The following is a 19,815-nucleotide window of genomic DNA, read 5'->3' as shown; positions in this document are numbered from 1 at the left end:
GGTCCTCCTGTAATCGTTCACATTTCTCCTGCGACTTGACGACCCTGAATAATTTTGTGTCATCGGCGAATTTAATTACCTCACTAGTTATTCCCATCTCTAGGTCATTTATAAATACATTAAAAGCAACGGACCCAGCACAGACCCCTGCGGGACCCCACTAACTACCCTCCTCCACTGAGAATACTGGCCACGCAATCCTACTCTCTGCTTCCTATCTTTCAACCAGTTCTTAATCCATAATAATACCCTACCTCCGATTCCATGACTCTGCAATTTCTTCAGGAGTCTTTCGTGCGGCACTTTGTCAAACGCCTTCTGAAAATCCAGATATACAATATCAACCGGCTCCCCATTGTCCACATGTTTGCTTACCCCCTCAAAAAAATGCATTAGATTGGTGAGGCAAGACTTCCCTTCACTAAATCCGTGCTGACTTTGTCTCATCAGTCCATGTTTTTGTATATGCTCTGCAATTTTATTCTTAATAATAGCCTCCACCATCTTGCCCGGCACCGACGTCAGACTCACCGGTCTATAATTTCCCGGATCTCCTCTGGAACCCTTCTTAAAAATCGGAGTAACATTGGCTACCCTCCAGTCTTCCGGTACTACACTCGATTTTAGGGACAGATTGCATATTTCTAACAGTAGCTCCGCAAGTTCATTTTTTAGTTCTATTAATACTCCCAGGCAAAATGCCCCCTTGGGGCCGGCTCTACACCCTTTCTCAGGAGGAATCTAATACCATGCGGGAATATATACAAGAAAACCTCCGTAAGAGTTTCATCAGACCCTCTTCATCCCTGGCGGGGGCAGGGTTATTTTTTGTTTCCAAGAAAAATGGCTCGTTGCGATCCTGCATTGACTACCGAGGTCTGAACGAAATAACCATCAAAAATCAGTATCTGCTTCCCCTCATTCCAGAACTTTTTGATCGTCTGTAAGGGGCATCTATCTTCACCAAGTTAGATCTCTGACGGTATACAACCTAGTCCGAATTCGCCGTGGGGACGAATGGAAGACCACTTTTAATACCCATGAGGGGCATTTTGAGTATTTAGTTATGCCGTTTGGCCTTTGCAACGCACATGCGGTGTTTCAGGAATTCATCAATTTTATTTTTCAAGATCTTCTGTACTCCTCGGTCATGACATCCTGGTTTTCTCTGCTTCTGTTAAGGACCATGTCCATCATGTGCATACGGTCCTTCAGTGCCTATGGAGCCACCACCTATTCGCTAAGCTGGAAAAGTGCTCGGTTCATCAACGGTCTATCCCATTCTTGGGATATATCGTCTCCTCAAATGGCTTCCAATTGGACCCCGCTAAACTATGAGCCATCCGAGATTGGCCCGTGCCTCAGGGTCTCCGGGCCTTGCAACGATTTTTAGGCTTTGCTAACTACTACCGGCAGTTCATCCATCACTGCCCCTCTCACCGCGCTGACCAGGAAGGGGGCAGACGTGAAGAACTGAATACCAGAAGCCCAAGACACCTTCACCACCCTTAAACGAGCCTTTCTGTCCGCCCCTGTACTTCGAAGTCCTGATGTCAAAAGACCGTTCGTTATGGAGGTTGATGCCTCTTCCCTCGGGGCAGGGGCTCTTCTTTCTCAAGCCTCATAGTCTGGCAAATGTCACCCCTGTTTTTTTTTTCCTAAAAAGTTTTCTCTGGCTGAACAAAATTATACATCGGAGACCAGGAACTGTTGGCCCTTAAATTGGCCTTTCAAGAATGGTGCTACCTCCTGGAAGGGGCCCTGCACCCCATCATGGTAATCACAGATCACAAGAATCTCCTATACCTTCAGGAAGCCAAAAGGTTGAACCCACAGCAAGCACGCTGGTCATTATTCTTTGCTCGTTTTAACTTCCACCTGGTTTTCCGACCAGCCGAGAAAAATTCACAAGCTGATGCCCTATCCAGGGCCTTCAACCCTTCTGAAGAACCTAAAGAGTGTTACCACATGCTCAATCCTGCCTGCATTGCCTCCACGACCTTGGTCTCGCCCAAACCTACAAGAACTTCCGTGCCACCTCAAACCAGGAAGAAGGTCCTCAAATGGGGACATTCCTCCACTTTTGCTGGTCACCCCGGTTTCCGTAAGACTTTTCATTTAATATCTCAGTATTATTGGTGGCCCCACATGGCTCAAGATATCTTACATATTGTTTCTACTTGTCCCACTTGCGCCCGGAACAAGTTCTCTCCTGGCAAGCCATGGGGACTCCTGCAGCCTTTACCAGTTCCGTAACTCCCATGGCAGGAAATACCAATGGATTTTGTTACTGAGCTCCCTGAATCCCAAGGGCACACAGCCCATTTAGGTAGTGGTGGACCGATTTTCCCAGATGGCCTATTTTATCCCCATGAAGGCCCTTCCTTCTGCTGCCACCCTTGCCATGGCCTTTATCCAACACATTTTCCACTTACATGGTCTCCCTCTGCGGGCTCTCAATTCACTTCAAGTTTCTGGAGAGCACTGTGTTCTGCCTTTAAGATTATCACTCACTTCTCGTCCGTCTATCACCCACAGACCAATGGCCTTGTGGAACGAGTCAATCAAACTCTCAAGGTCTTCCTAAGGATGTACACTAACAGTCGACAGGATGACTGGTCCGCATTGCTCCCCTGGGTAGAATTCACCTAACAACAGTTTTCATACTGCCTCTCATACCTCGTCATTTTTTAAAGTGTATGGACACCATCCTCATCTGCGCTTCCAATCCCTCAGACATAAGCCTCATCTCTGCTCCACCGGACTCTCACTGACATTCAGGATATCTGGGCCAAGTTCCAGAAACATCTCCAGCAAGCCTCGGCTAAGTACAAGCTCTTCGTGGATCGGAAAAGACAAACGGCGTCAGTTTTCCAAACTGGACAGAAGGTCTGGCTCAGCACCAAACATTTGAGGCTTCGCCTACCCTCCTTCAAATTCGCTCCCCGATTTATGGGGCCATTTCCAGTACAATCTCGGGTGGGGCGGTCACTTATCGTCTCCAGTTACCATCTAACCTCAAGGTCACAACGCCTTCCATTTAGCCCTGCTTAAACCATTTTTAACTTCCAGATGGCATCCGGAACCCAAGAAGATCATCATCCCTGATTCTGAGCCTGATCCTGAATTCAAGGTGGAGGAGATTCTAGACTCCAGGAGTCAGAGAGGACCACTATTTTATCTGCTGTCATGGAAACATTTTGGCCTGGAGGACAATTCCTGGGAGCCCGCTGCTAACTTCCACGCTCCAGACCTTATTCGAGATTTCCCTGACCACTACCCACTGAAACCCGGACCTAGGCAGAGGGGGGTCCTTAAGGAGGGGGTACTGTCATGTCCCCTACCTCAACGCAAGCGGCGTCCTCGGGCTGCGCAGGGTCCGGTCGACACGCACACTTGACTGGCACTGCCCTGAGCCATGTGTGTGTAGTTCTTCTCTGGGTTTGTTCAGAGAGCGGCGTTGCAGGCTCCTTAATTGCTTTGCTTCCACCCACCTGGGTCTGCTCTTCCTCTGCCTGGCTTCCCTTGCTTCTCTCCTATTGGTCTTCCGGTTCCTCCTTCCCCTGCTCTTGTCCTATGGCTGTGCTCCTTCTCCCTGCTGGTTCCTGCTGATGTCAGACGCCAGCACTATCAGCTCAGCTCTTCCTGGACTCCATGCTTCGGCTTCTACTTTGGTAGGTGTTACTTGCTCAGTAGTTTGTTTCTTATCTACTTGTCCCTCGTTGCTGACTTTGCCCGTGCCTGGATCACTCTCTTGCCTGCTGCCTGCCTATTGACTTTGCCTGTACCTGGATTACTCTCTTGCCTGCTGGCTGCCTGCCTACTGACTTTACCTGAACCTGGATTACTCTCTTGACCTGCTGCCTGCCTACTGACTTTGCCTGTTACTGGATTACCCTCTTGACCTGCTGCCTGCCTACTGACTTTCCTGTGCCTGGATTACTCTCTTGCCTGTTGCCAGGATGAACAGACAGATGTAGAAATGTTATCAGAAATTAGGAAGGCTACCAAACTGGGGAACACAATAATAATGGGTTAGAGATGGGGGTAACTAGTGAGGTAATTAAATTTGTTGATGACACGTGTTTATTCAAAGTTGTTAAATCATGAGAGGATTGTGAAAAATTACAAGTGGACCTTACGAGACTAGGACACTGGGCATCTAAATGGCAGATGATGTTTAATGTGAGCAAGTGCAAAGTGATGCATGTGGGAAAGAGGAACCTGAATTATATTTACGTCATGCAAGGATCCACGTTAGGAGTCACAGACCAAGAAAGGGATCTAGGTGTCGTTGTTGATGATACGTTGAAACCTTCTGCTCAGTATGCTGCGATGGATAAGAAGGCAAATAGAATGTTAGGTATTATTAGGAAAGGAATGGAAAACAAAAATGAAACACCAGGCGAGGTCCCGAAAAAAACGTTCCACTGGGCCAATCTCGCCACCTGAGTTCACTTCTTCAACAGAAGACAGAGATTACAGGCCTGAGGACGGTGCCCAGCCCCCAGACACTGAAGGCACGAAGCGTGCCTATCAGTGAGCAAGATAACCGGGTTGCACTGGGTGCACTTTTTGAAGCTGCTGGGAGGCTTTGATGACATGGGCGGAAAAATCACGCCAGCAAAATCAAAATCCACGATGATGGCAAAGGGCACCAAAAAATTAACAAAGAAAACCCGTACGGGCGGCCAAAAGGGCCGCTTTCGAAAGTGAAAGGAAACTTGACAGGGAAAAAACTCGAAATAAGGTTTTGGGTTTTTTTTTTGTAAACAAGCATGGTAACGTTTAAAGTGAAAAAGAAGACTTCCGAACGGAAGAAAAGCACGAGGGTCTCCTCAGGGCACAGAACGACGAAAACACAGCCGTCCCGAGCCGCGGAAAAAAAGAAGACTGACGAACACGAGTGCGTTCAGGCGGAAAGACGGCTGCCCATGCGCGGTGGGCGTGCGCACACGAGGGCTAGCAAACGTCTTTGCTAGTGAACATCTCCGATTGAAGGGGCTGCCGTGGACGTCACCCATCAGTGAGAACAAGCAGCCTGCTTGTCCTCGGAGAATGCCTTTGTATCGGTTCATGGTGCAACTGCACCTCGAATATTATGTTCAATTCTGGTCACCGCATCTCAAAAAAGATATAGTGGAATTAGAAAAAGTACAGGGAAGGGTGGCGAAAATGATAAAGGGGATGGGACGACTTCCCTATGAGGAAAGGCTAAAGCGGCTGGGGCTCTTCAGCTTGGAGAAAAGGCGGCTGAGGGGAGATATGATAGAGGTCTATAAAATGATGAGTGGAGTGGAATGGGTAAACGTGAATCGTTCGTTTACTTTTCCCAAAAATACTAGGACTAGGGGGCATGCGATGAAGCTACAAAGTAGTGTATATCATAAAGGCCATGAACAAGTGCAAACCATACATATTTCTAGTTTTTATTTCTAATATAAGCTATTTTGCTTTTCTTGATCTGGGAGCAGATCTGGAATTGCAAGACAGCATTTTTTCTGGTAACTACTTTCTAAGGCTGTAGAAATTTGTAGTTTGACATTTGACCTATGCTAACTTGTAATAAGTTGCTGGTCAGCAACTAAGAGCCAGAGACTCCTATGACTAAGGACGCCTGATGTATCCAGATAAACAATCCGAAGGAGAAGTAAGTGGGTGTGGGTAAAACTATATCCCTAGCAAGAGGGTGGAGGACATAGGTCAACCCATATCAAATGAAAATGTATGCATGTGCATGAGTGGCCCTATGCCAATATAATAAGGAAATAAATGATAGCGTTTGATAGAACATGTTGGAACATGATACGTCATAACAGGAAACAGAATATTCTGGAAAGATGCAGATTCATTAGGTAGAAAGGGTAATTATAATTAAGATAATGAAGAAAGGAACAAAAGAGTATTTAAGAGGAAACAGAACTAGCAGGTGGACATATTGACAGCTCCCAGGGAAAACTCTGTCTTTATTTGCTACATATTAACTGTATTAGGAGTTAATTTGTTACTATTTCAATAATTACTGATTGGCTTCTTTGACAATTTGAATAAACATTTATTGTATCTAATACTTATTTAGTAGCCAGAGTTTTTCTTGCCTGGAATTCTGCCTGGGGGAGCAAAGATTTACTCCTTCAGAAAGTTACTTTTGTCTCAGAGGCAAGACAGAAAGTGATCAATTTAAAACGAATCGGAGAAACATTTTCTTCACTCAACGTGTAATTAAACTCTGGAATTTGTTGCCAGAGAATGTGGTAAAGGCGGATAGCTTAGCGGACTTTAAAAAAAGGTTTGGACAGCTTCCTAAAGGAGAAGGCCGTAGACTTGGGGAAAATCCACTGCTTATTTCTGGGATAAGCAGCATAAAATGTACTGTTTTGGGATCTTGCCACGCAATTGTGACCTGGATTGGCCACTGTTGGAAACAGGACGCTGGGCTTGATGGACCTTTGGTCTGTCCCAGTGTGGAAAATACTTATGTACTTATCACTGTGCACATCATTTCTCCTCTGTTTCTGTTACACTGAATTGATCCAGAAGCCTCATCCTATTGGTTATGGAAGAACCACTTGTATAATCTGCTACTGCTGGAGCTTCGTGACACACATTATAAAGCGAAGATACTTAACCGCAGAAGGTATTCTCCGAAGACAGTAGGCCATATATTCTCACAAGTGGGTAATACGACCTGCAATGCCCAGTCTGGAGCTTATTCCAAGCTTGAAAGAGCTTTGTGGAGAACGAGCCACGGTACCCGAAGAACAATACTATAGTCCATACAAAAATTTAAAAAAACAGGAGACAATTCCAAGGGGATGTGGGAAGGATTGTGAGAACATAAGGCCTGCTCTCCACTGAGAATACCTGCTAAAGATAAGTATCTTCGTTTTAGCAGAGGACAAGCAGACCTTAATTCTCACAAGTAGGGAATCCCTAGCTACCAGGCTCACCGAAAACAACAATCGTAGGTCAATTGGGCCTCACAACGATGAGGACATAAACACAGATCAACCTGTTTGACAGGTGTTCCACAAGGCTCCTGTCTTTCAGCAGTGTTATTTAATCTTTTTCTTTTACCTTTATGTACATTGTTGAGATGTTTGGGGGTGCTGCAATACAAGTTGTATTGCGAGGGGGGATGATGGCCTTCTGAGAGCAGCAGTCGGTAAAGCGCTACAAATGTTTCCTAAAGGCCCATTATTTTAAGATTATTTTTGCAGTTGCCCTTCCAGGAGATTCAGGGGCTTCTTACTGGAACACTTATCTGTTTTTACTCTCTGACTTTTGATTGGTTTTATTTTAGTTTTGTGTGTGTGTCTTTTCCTATCGATTTTTGTAGTTCTTTTTTTTAAAACATTATAAGTACATGAGAACGTAAGTGTTGCCACACTGGGACAGACCAAAGATCCATCAAGCCCAGTATCCTGTTTCCAGCAGTGGCCAATCCCAAAACATTGATTTTATATTGTACACTGCTGTGTTCTTGAACCAAGTCAAGTAGTACAGAAAATCTAATAAAGTATGAACTATAGTATAAAGACTGGCTGAGGCACCAGAAATGCGGGGCCTTGAAAGAACAGCGGCCACAACACCCATCCTAGCACTGCACAAAATCCCCAAAGGCAGCACCTGCTCTGCGTCCCATTATTACACGTTTGTCATCATGAACAGCAGAAACATTCAGTCAGGGGTCATAAGAGTCAAGGCAGGGACCATTACCAGTAGATATCAGAATGTCTTCTGTGTCTGAAAACAGGTGCAGGACCTTTCCCATCTCGTAATGAGTGTGACACTGCTCCATCATCAGCTCCAGAACAAAGACAGCCTGAGACTCCAGCCACGGCACAGGAAGCTGGTTCCAACCTCCCAGACCGGAACTCTTGAGCTACAAAACCAAGCAGAGAATTCAACACCTGCTATTTTTAGTTTCCTTTATACAAGTGCCTGGAGCTGAGGATTATGAGAACCCAAAGAGCAGAAAGATGCTTCAACAGGAAATTTATCAAAACAGTGCTCAGAGAGCATCAGTAAGGCACTTCATAAACTACCAACACAAATCCCTCAGAAACGGCACCTAAAATAAAGACATAAACATTTACGCCTGCTCCCAAGCACTTGTAAATATTCACATAAAAATCATGATTCCACCTGGGCTCCACCCAATACCCACCGCTGTGTCTGAACTGGCCATTGTGCATACTTTTACGTGGGGCTCATTTTATAAGTGCCCATAGTGTCAATGAGGAGTGGCCTAGTGGTTAGGGTGGTGGACTTTGGTCCTGGGGAACTGAGTTTGATTCCCGGCACAGGCAGCTCCTTGTGACTCTGGGCAAATCACTTAACCCTCCACTGCCCACCGCATAGAGCCTGCCATGAGTGGGAAAGTGCGGGGTACAAATGTAACAAAAATAAAATAAAATAAAAATAATTAGAAAGTAAAGTTATCCGGTTAAAGAAGTCATTTTAGAACAGTGTACAAATGTCAGTATGAATTTTGCAAGGCTGCTATTTACATGTGTAAATGCCACGGGACACAGAGAATGTAAGGGGGATTGTTCTGGGCACTCAACAGAAAAAACAAAACTGTACAAGCATTTTCCACTTTAGACATTTCTTTTTACATTTCCCCATCAATATTTACAACTGCTCGGAAGCAGGCGAGTGCCAGTTAACTGCTCATTTGGACTTGAGTCTCTACCAGTGATTGTTCTGACCTCAGTGGTGTCGCTTATTCCATTCTGCACTTTCACTGGCTCCTCTTCTATGTGCAATCTTGTGAAATCAGAACATCTACGTGTACTCACCAACACTTAGCCCTGCGTCTTGCTGCTGGTTTCTAGGACATGTAGGTTTGTGCAACTGATGCTCCTTCCTGTATGTTCCAAAGTCCTTATACATATTTTACAACAGGTTCCACATTCAGCAAAGCCTTGTGTAAAATACTAGGGGAACTGTCAACATCCCCATTTCTACCTATATGCCCTGTGCAAAATGTGCATTTAAGTCTGGTTCAAAACCAGAGGCCGACTGAATTTTGGTTCTGGCTTCAGCCCCCACCCATAGCCCCCCCCCCCCCCCCCCCAGTCAAAATGGCTGCTGCATCTTCCCAGCAGCCAATTTGAGACTGGAGCCAGAATGGGAAGGAGAGACTGAGGATCACTCCTGCCCCAACGAGGCCACTAGAACACCAGGGTTTGTAAGGTAGGCCCAGAGGAGGGGGAGGAGATTTTTTTTTTGTGGGGGGGAGGGTGGAGTGGGGCTCATTTTTGCTAAATAAAAAAAAAAAACAGTTTTGGTCACTGTCTATTGAAAGAAAATATCACTGTGAAGTAGATCCTTTGGAGGGGCTTAATCGAAAGGGACACCCAAGTTTTATTGAGGACATCCTCGCAAAATGTCCCGGTGGCGGGGCGGGGAAACCCGTATTATCGAAACAAGATGGACATCCATCTTGTGTTTCTATAATATGGTCGGGGACGCCCAAATCTTGACATTTAGGTCGTCCTTACAGATGGTCGTCCCTAGACTTAGTCATTTCTGATTTTCGGCGATAATGGAAACTAAGGATGTCCATCTCAGAAACGACCAAATGCAAGCCCTTTGGTCATGGGAGGAGCCAGCATTCGTAGTGCACTGGTCCCCCTGACATGCCAGGACACCAACCGGGCACCCTAGGGGGGCACTGCAGTGGATTTCAGAAAAAGCTCCCAGGTACATAGCTCCCTTACCTTGTGTGCTGAGCCCCCCAAAACCCACTACCCACAAATGTACACCACTACCATAGCCCTTACAGGTGAAGAGGGGCACCTACATGTGGGTACAGTGGGTTTCTGGTGATTTTTGGAGGGCTCATATTTACCACCACAAGTGTAACAGGTGGGGGGGATGGGCCTGGGTCCGCCTGCCTGAAGTGCACTGCACCCACTAAAACTGCTCCAGGGACCTGCATACTGCTGCGATGGAGCTGGGTATGACATTTGAGGCTGGCAAAAAATATTTTTTAAAGATGTTTTTTTAGTGGGAGGGGGTTACTGACCACTGGGAGAGTAAGGGGAGGTCATCCCTGATTCTCTCCGATGGTCATCTGGTCAACTCGGGCACCATTTTGTGGCTTGGTCGTAAGAAAAACAGGACCAGGTAAAGTCATCCAAGTGTTCATCAGGGACGCCTTTTTTTTTCCCCATTATGGGTCGAGGACGTCCATGTGTTAGGCACGCCCAAGTCCCGCCTTCGCTACGCCTCCGACATGCCCCCGGGAACTTTGGTCATCCCTGCGATGGAAAGCAGTTGGGGACGCCCAAAATCGGCTTTCAATTATGCCAATTTGGGCAACCCTGTGAGGAGGATGCCCATCTTCTGAACTGTGTCGAAAGATGGGCGTCCTTCTCTTTCGAAATTGAGCCTGTTAGTCAGTTACCTTTAAGCAGTATATTCAGCAGCCCAACTTAAGTAGATAAGCCAACTATAACAGAGAGTGTCAACACCGACCTAAAAGGTTTTTTGTTTTTTTGGGGCTTTATGAGGCTTTTTAATTTGATATCTACAGCTTTTACTTAAACCCACTCTGAATCTAGACCAGAATGTAAAGGCACTTTAGTTAGTGAGCAAGATGAAGACACATAATCACCATTTTTCATCAAAGCTACTCTGGTGCAACTCACGTCAACAAGGCAGTTCTGGAAGTCCTGCAACTTCTGTCTTGCATCGCTGTAGTTTTGGTAGTCCATGCACAGCTCATACACCTCCAGCATGTGTAACAGGGGGCAGCCCTTGAAGGAAGGAAGGAAAGAAAGAAAAAGTGCAAAGATGAGCCAAGTCGAGTCAGATCCAGGTCACGATCAAATCTCTTACAGCTCATTTCCAGGGATAATCAATGGTTTTTCCAAATCTACTGGTAATTGGGGAATAACACCACTGCCCTGAAAATGGCAAGGACAGATCACATCATACCTTACGCTATGAGTTTATCTTGTTAGGCAGACTGGATAGACCATGAAGATCTTCATCTGCCTAATTTATTTTATTTTTGTTACATTTGTACCCCGCGTTTTCCCACTCATGGCAGGCTCAATGCAGCTTACGTGGGGTAATGGAGGGTTAAGTGACTTGCCGAGAGTCACAAGGAGCTGCCTGTGCCTGAAGTGGGAATCCAACTCAGTTCCTCAGGACCAAAGTCCACCACTCTAACCACTAGGCCACTCCTCCACTGTTGCTACTATTTGAGATTCTACATGGAATGTTGCTATTCCACTAGCAACATTCCATGTAGAAGTCGGCCCTTGCAGATCACCAATGTGGCCGCACAGGCTTCTGCTCTGTGAGTCTGACGTCCTGCAGGACGTCAGACTCACAGAAACAGAAGCCTGCGCAGCCTTCTACATGGAATGTTGCTAGTGGAATAGCAACATTCCATGTAGAATGTCCAATAGTAGCAACATTCCATGTAGAATGCCCAATAGTAGCAACATTCCATGTAGAATCTCCAATAGTATCTATTTATTTTTGTTACATTTGTACCCTGCGCTTTCCCACTCATGGCAGGCTCAATGCGGCTTACATGGGGCAATGGAGGGTTAAGTGAGTTGCCCAGAGTCACAAGGAGCTGCCTGTGCCTGAAGTGGGAATCGAACTCAGTTCCTCAGGACCAAAGTCCACCACCCTAACCACTAGGCCACTCCTCCACTGTTGCTACTATTTGAGATTCTACATGGAATGTTGATATTCCACTAGCAACATCGGCCCTTGCAGATCACCAATGTGGCTGCGCAGGCTTCTGCTTCTGTGAGTCTGACATCCTGCACGTATGTGCAGGACGTCAGACTCACAGAAACAGAAGCCTGCGCAGCCTTCTATATGGAATGTTGCTAGTGGAATAGCAACATTCCATTTAGAATCTCCAATAGTAGCAACATTCCATGTTACATTTGTACCCCGCACTTTCCCACTCATGGCAGACTCAATGTGGCTTACATGGGGCAATGGAGGGTTAAGTGACTTGCCCAGAGTCACAAGGAGCTGCCTGTGCCTGAAGTGGGAATCGAACTCAGTTCCTCAGTTCCTCAGGACCAAAGTCCACCACCCTAACCACTAGGCCACTCCTCCACTAATAATTATTTAAGGTGAAGGCAACTATCAGCCTGGATGCAGTTTCTGACAAAGGTCTACTGAATATCCCGTCTTCCCCCATAAATTAAGTGGGAGGAATAAAGACTGACTGTAGCAAACCCTCTGACAAAATTGTCACCCTCTCACATTGTCACTATTGAACGTTATATATCACCCCTTGATTTCTAATGCCTGAAATGAACTGTATATTTATTTACTTCTAATTTATTTCATATTTTCTGTACTTTAAATGCAATAATACTCTGTATTTCTCATTCCGGAAATGGCGTTTCCAATACGGCATAATGTAAGCCACATTGAGCCTGCAAAGAGGTGGGAAAATGTGGGATACAAATGCAGCAAAATAAATAAATGTGGAGGATGGTGAACAGTTTGAGTAATACTTACACTGTTCTAAGTACCCAGTGAGTATAAGCTACACGCACAGGACACTGGCATGCCCCCGAGCCAGGTGCTGTGTGTATAATGGGGGTTTGGGGGGAGATAGGAAGTATCTGATTGAGGGAGCGACAGGAAATGCCTGTAGACATGGCAACAGACACCTTTTGAAGATGGTGATGGCAGGTCATTTGGGGACTTAAAAGGAATTTTTCTTTGCAATATTTGCAAGTGCCCTGCCACTATGTTAGAAGAAAAGGTGATGCTGGACATGATGGGGGCGCTGAAGGGGGTTATTATTTGTGGCTGATCAAGAAAAGCCAAGACATATTGGACTAGATTCTGTAAATAACACCCAAATCAATGCAGAGCACTATTAAATAAACAGATCTGAACCCGAGAAAACTGCTGTAAATCCTGGCATGTAAGTCAGGAATGGACCACAGACTTTCATAAACATCCCTGACCTGCTCATGCCCACTTTTCGGCTGCGCACTAAAACACTCGTGTCTGAATCTTTACAGAATAGTGTTTAGAAGGCTGCATCTGCAAATCCTAATTGGAGCCAATTAGCAACAAGATTGTAAGATTGATAAGTAATAATAATACAAAAGGGGTCCCTCCCATGAGTTAAGGAAGGGGGCCTAGGTGTTTGCAGCTGACCTCTAGCAGTGGAGAATGGGAGGGAACCAGGTATAACACAACTAGGCAGAAGGAAAGGCCAAGCCCAGAGGGACAAGACTCATAACTAAGCAACCACGGCTAGGACTGCTGCTCGTTTGGCTGTAGGCACTGAAGATTGCTGGTACCCACATAGCTCCCTGCTCCTCCCTGACACCATCTCTTACAATGTCCTCTACAGTGGAGTTGAACGGTTAGAGGTGAAACGTCTGTTCACACTTTCCAAAAATACTAAGACTAGGGGGCATGCGATGAAGCTACAATGTAGTAAATTTAAAACGAATCGGAGAAAATTTTTCTTCACTCAATGTGTAATTAAACTCTGGAATTCGTTGCCACAGAATGTGGTAAAGGCGGTTAGCTTAGCGGAGTTTAAAAAAGGTATGGATGGCTTCCTAAAGGAAAAGCCCATAAACCGTTATTAAATGGACTTGGGGAAAATCCACTATTTTTTGGATAAGCAGTATAAAATGTTTTGTACATTTTTGGGATCTTGCCGGGTATTTGTGACCTGGATTGGCCACTGTTGGAAACAGGATGCTGGGCTTGATGGACCTTTGGTTTTTCCCAGTATGGCAATACTTATGTACTGCACAGGAGTGGAGACATACTGACTAGCAAGAGACTGCACAATATACTTAAGAACATAAATGTTGCCAAACTGGGACAGACCAAAGGTCCATCAAGCCCAGCATCCTGTTTCCAACCGTAGACAATCCAGGTCACAAATACCTGGCAAGATCCCAAAAAGTACAAAATATTTTATGCTGCTTATCCCAGAAATAAGCAATGGATTTTCCCCAAGTCCATTTTAATAATGGCTGATGCACTTTTTTGTTATTAATTATCCAAACCTTTTTCTAAACCCTGCTAACTGCTTTTACCAAATTCTCTGACAATGAATTCCAGAGTTTAATTACACGTCACATGAATAAATATTTTCTCCGGTTTGTTTTAAATTTACTACTTTGTAGCTTCATTACATGCTCCCTAGTCCTAGTATTTTTGGAAAGAGTAAACAAGTGATTCACGTCTACCCGTTCCACTCCACTCATTATTTTATAGACCTCTATCCTATCTCCCCTCAGCCGTCTCTTTTCCAAGCTGAAGAGCCCCAGTTGCTTTAGCCTTTCCTCATAGGGAAGTCGTCCCATCCCCTTTATCATTTTCGTCGCCCTTCTCTGTACCTTTTCTAATTCCGCTAGATCTTTTTGAGATGCGATGACCTGAATTGCACACAGTATTCGAGGTGTGGTCACACCAGGCACTATAACATTCTCATTTTTGTTTTCCATTCCTTTTCTAATAATTTCTAAGATTCTATTTGTTTTCTTAGGAATGCTATAGATGACACTTAGATCCTTTTCCTGGGCAGAGACTCTCCTAATGTGCCTCCCAGTCTCCATCTCTGTTAGGAGAAGACAAACCCATTGCATCCGGAATGGACTGGAGAAGTGCTAAGGAAGTGGGAACTTTATATCATGTGTGGTGGTCTTGTAAGGTGGTACAGCAATTCTGGGACCAATGTTTAGGAGCGGTAAAGAAAGTGCTTGGAATTCATGTGAAGACAGTATGTCTGCTACGTTACAAACCTGGAGGATAGTTGCAACATGGAGCTGCCGGGACCTCCAAACATTGCCCCTCACCCTTTAATTAGCCTTGCCCACCTCAAGACTGCAGATCCCGTCTCAGCAGGAAGTAAGTCGGGAGGGGTGGAGTCACTATCAGGAAATTCAAAAGACAGGACCAGAGGGAGGGAAAACGTGAAAGTCCATGGTCGTGACTTGGCTGAGGTAAGCCACTGTTTCTACTGAACTGAACTGTGAAAGTTTTGCTTTGAGGACCTGGATCTCGGAGGAATCAGAGAACTTGTAGGCTGTGTTTGGGGCGTGGCAACCTGTGTTTCGCCTGCTGCTGGATGCCTGCCTAAGACCCTGGATACTGAACCGCAGAGGACTTTCCACCCTACGACTCAGGCCCTGTGAAGGAACAGGCCCGACAATCCCTTGAAACAAAATACGTATTTTGTGTTTCACCCTTTTGTCCAGCTGTATTATTTCACAGGTCGCACCCGATTGGGGTGTCACACTGTGACAATACCTGGAAAGGCGGCTACAGAACATTTATTTCTTAAGAAAATTGACTGGGCTGCAGAGGAGGCAAGGAAATACATTTTAGAGGACATGGGAGCCATTTTGTCTTTGGTATAGCAAGGAAGTGTGAGGAGAGTTGTGGAGGTTTATTTGTGACAAAGACTCTACAAACATATGTGTTCTTCCACTTGAAGACTGGGGGAGATGGATGCAAGGGGCAATTGGGGGTAGGGGGCATGCATTCAGGAGCAGCCCCTTTGTATATGATGTAGGGTTACCATATTTTGTCCCCCAAAAAGGACACATGCCCCGCCCCCTTTCACACCCACCCCACCCCTTTCACACCCTCACCCCACCCCCTTTCACACCCTCGCTCCGCCCCCTGTCACATTTTCCCCTCCCCTCTGTCACATACCCTGTCGCCCCCCCCATCCCCGTCACCCCTCTCCCCTTACTTACTGCCCTGGTGGTCTAGTGACCTCTTCCGCCTTCGGGGCAGGAAAGAGCCCCCTCTTTCCTGCCCGGAGCGTTGCCCTACATGCATCCTTCCAGTTGCTGATCCTCGGCGTCGATTCAAAATGGCTGCCAAGAGTGGAAGTCTCGCGAGGTCACTTCTACTCTCGGTGGCCATTTTGAATCAGCGCCGAGGATCAGTAACAGGAAGGATGCATGTAGGGCAGTGCTCCGGGCAGGAAACAGGGGGCTCTTTCCTGCCCCGAAGGCGGAAGAGGTCACTAGACCACCAGGGCACTAGTAAGTAAGGGGAGGGGAGGCTAGCAATCTGCCCGTTTGTCCGGATTTCTGGACAAACGGGCAGGCTGGCGGGCGGGCCATCCTATAGGACGGCCTGCCCACCAGCCTGCCCGTTTGTCCAGAAATCCGGACAAACGGGCAAATTGGCAAAACCCTTCTGGTTGCCCGGACATGCCCTCAAAAAGAGGACATGTCCGGGTAAATCCGGACATATGGTAACCCTAATATGATGGATTTAGTGAATTTCCTTCATAGACCCTAGACACAATCAATTCCTCTTCCAATTCCCTAATATTATTGTTCCCTCCTGAGCCCCCCCCCCCATTCCAATCTCCATCACTAGAGTTGTGGACACCATTTTAAAGCCACAGCTACTGGGGCAGGAGCAAGTGGGATCCACCCCTGCCCTGATGACCCCCTCGACCACCAGGGACCTAAAGGTAGGCCCCCGGGAGGGGGGATAGTCCTGCTGATATTTAGCCTTGCATAAATTTAGGCAGCAAACTCTTGGCCAGTGAGTCCCAAATATTCAATGCCGGTGACCAGAGATGGCCCAGGATTGAATATCCACAGCTAATTCACCCAGCAACAGTCAGTGTTTAAAAACACACTGACCGCCGCTGCCTAAATATTGACTGGTTAGTTTTTCAATTGTCGGAACAGCATCCCACAAGGAAACATAACCGAATACCTTCAAAAAAAGCTGAAAACTATGGGTAAGAATTTTACTCTTCTGCTTTGCCAACAACGTTTTCCACAGAAACGAGAGGTCCTGGAGGTTCCACTGGTGATCTTGAAGGACACCTTCCACATGGGATGTAGCCAAGGCTCGTGTGTCCTCATCCAGTGACGTGATTATCCACACGCAGAGACACTGCACAACACTGGTGTCCTGCAACAGGCAGAAGGAAATTTGCAGTAAGAAGGAGCTGAAAATCTAGGACGGCCTGCTTATTTCCCTTCCAATGACAGAAGGCAAAACAAATGCAGTTCATATTACGACACATAAGTACATTAGTATTGCCATACTGGGACAGACCAAAGGTCCATCAAGCCCAGCATCCTCTTTCCAACAGTGGCCAATCCAGGTCACAAATACCTGGCAAGATCCCAAAAAATACAAAACATTTTATACTGCTTATCCCAGAAATAGTGGATTTTCCCCAAGTCCATTTAATAACGGTCTATGGACTTTTCCTTTAGGAAGCCGTCCAAACCTTTTTTAAACTCCGCTAAGCTAACCGCCTTTACCACACCTTTCCAGGGGAAATAACAGTATAAGTGCAACAAGCCCCACTCCCAAGGTCATATCAACACAGATAGTGGTCCCCATTTTCCAGGGAAGAGTTCAGGTTTATTGAATGATTCCCCCCCCCCCCCCCCCGCCCCAACAGAAATACCAAGATAATTACATTAACGCCTCTCTGTCAAAATTAATAGAGTGGAAATAACAGGCTCCAAGAAGTACTGAATAATGGAAATATAAACAACCAAATTTGGATCTGCAATTGGATGGAATGGTATTACCAATAAAAAAATCATAGTGTAAGGGATTTAGGAGTATTGATCTCACAGCTATTTGAGTTCAGTTCACACACACACAGCAGTTGGTGAGGTCTGCTGATGAAAAGCTTTCATGCATTAGAAATGTAAAGCTCTATTTAACGCTGCAGACTTGCACACCTGTAGTGGGGTCACTTGTTCTGTATGTACTGGACTATTCCTAAGATGTTGGTTAGACATGTTTAATGGGTATAAAATGCAGCAGCAAGACCGTTTAAAGAAAATCTTGTGCCGAGAAAATTTCACCTTTGTTAACAGAACTCCATTTAATTCCATTTAAAATATTAGCACTGATTTTCAGGGATGCAAATGAAAACTGATCCAGATGTGCCCAGAAGGATTTATCATTGGCCATTCTAGGTGTTCAGGAAGTGAAGGTGAGAGGTGTAGCTGCAGGATGTGTTTATGACACCAACTTCTGGTGGAATAGTTTGAATACAGAAATCAGGATGGAGAATGATTTGAAACACTTTAGAAAAATACTGAAAATGTAGCTTTGTGAATAAGTCATGATGCTAATCTGTAAGGTTTTATGTCTAATTATGTTGTTTGGTATACATGTATGTACTGTGCTCTATTTTATGAAGGATGACCAGTGATTTTAGTACTGGCAAAATATAAAATTAAGATAAAGCTCAGATATGCTTGCACTGTGCATTCCTGTCTTTGCCTCAGAGAAAGGAGTAACCCTTCTGGAGGTCTCCTGGAGAGTGGACTCTTGCCCCCCAGGCAGAACCCCAGGCAAGAAAAACTCTGGCTACTAAAAATATTAGACATGATAAACATTTATTCAAATAGTCAACGAAGCCAATCAGTAATTATTGAACTATCAACAAATAAAATCCCAATACAGTATAATATGTAGTAAATAATGAACAGAGTTTTCCCTGGGAGCTGTCAATATATCCACCTGCTAGTGGACACACTGAGGCTCTCCATCCTCAGTTCTGTTTCCTCTTAAATACTTTTTTCTTCCTTTCTTCACTATCTTAATTATAATTACCCTTCCTACCTAATGAATCTGCATCTTTCCAGAACATTCTATTTCCTGTTATGGTGAATCCTGTTCTAGCACGTTCTATCATCTTCCAACTTCTATCATTTATTCCCTCATTGCTTTGACAGTTTAAAGCCTGTCATGTAAAGCATATGTTCATTAGATAATGGGTTGACCTATGCCCTTGTTATGCTAGTCACTATGCTAGCCCCCCCCTCCCCCACCCTTTTGCTGAAGTTACAAGGAGGTATATTTTCATAGGTACATAAGCATAAGTACATAAGCACCGCCATACTGGGAAAGACCAAGGGTCCATCAAGCCCAGCATCCTGTCTCCGACAGCGGCCAATCCAGGCTTCAAGAACCTGGCAACCCCCCCCCCCCCCCTCCAATTTTTTTTTTAGTTTTAAACATTTTTATTGAACAACAATAAAATATTACAAACAGATTTTATAGCTTATGTTCGTTTTCTTTTATTCCCCCCTCCTCTAGTACCCACCCCCCCAACCCTCTTTTACAAACTCAATATCCATTCTCATAGCCAAAAACATGCCTTGACAATTTTCACTTCAGGTCCAGATATTGAGTACCTTAATGAGGGATTCCTGGTTTTATACTTTCCCCCAACCGTCCCTATCATTCTCCCTTAGCATTAAGTAGATTGAGTTTATGATTTATAACATACTATGTTTTACCGTTTGGCTACCTCTTATCAACAAAGAGTTTACATTTCTTCAGTGAATCATCTCCCCACCACCCCCTCCCCCCCCCCCAGTCTCACTCTTGCCAGTATCCTCCAGACCAGGGGCGTAGCTACGGGTGGGCCTGGGTGGGCCCAGGCCCACCCAATTTCAGCTCAGGCCCACCCAGCTGATCTCTCCAGACTTGCAGCAGCGGCGAACTGGCGGGCGGCGGCACTAAAAGCATAAAACAGCGAAGCTCTTTGAGTCCGTCCTTCGCTTTCCGTTTCCTGCCCTCTCAGCGTCCCGCCCACCCGAAAGGAAATGACATCAAAGGAAGGCGGGACGCTGAGAGGGCAGGAAACGGAAAGCGAAGGACGGACTCAAAGAGCTTCGCTGCTTTATGCTTTTAGTGCCGCTGCCCACCAGTTCGCCGCTGCAACTCCAGAAAGAAGCCATTTTTTAAAAAAATCTGTTTCTACTCCCCTGTGCAGCCGTCGCCATTCACTTAAAGCACAGCAAGCAAACCAGTGAGCTGCTGTGC

General features: G+C 45.6%; 1 protein-coding gene across 1 annotated transcript in view; it reads right to left on the bottom strand.

Annotated features, from left to right (window-relative positions):
- SPG11 (SPG11 vesicle trafficking associated, spatacsin) overlaps positions 1-19,815 on the bottom strand; it is a 189,878-nt gene that overhangs the window by 73,152 nt on the left and 96,911 nt on the right. The window contains 3 exon segments of the mRNA XM_030189824.1: positions 7,720-7,885; positions 10,662-10,769; positions 16,723-16,923. Coding sequence (XP_030045684.1) covers positions 7,720-7,885; positions 10,662-10,769; positions 16,723-16,923 — 475 coding nt within the window.

The sequence above is a fragment of the Microcaecilia unicolor genome, chromosome 1 (genome assembly GCF_901765095.1).
Source record: "Microcaecilia unicolor chromosome 1, aMicUni1.1, whole genome shotgun sequence".
Taxonomy (NCBI): domain Eukaryota; kingdom Metazoa; phylum Chordata; class Amphibia; order Gymnophiona; family Siphonopidae; genus Microcaecilia; species Microcaecilia unicolor.
This window is presented reverse-complemented; position numbering and strand designations above follow the sequence as displayed.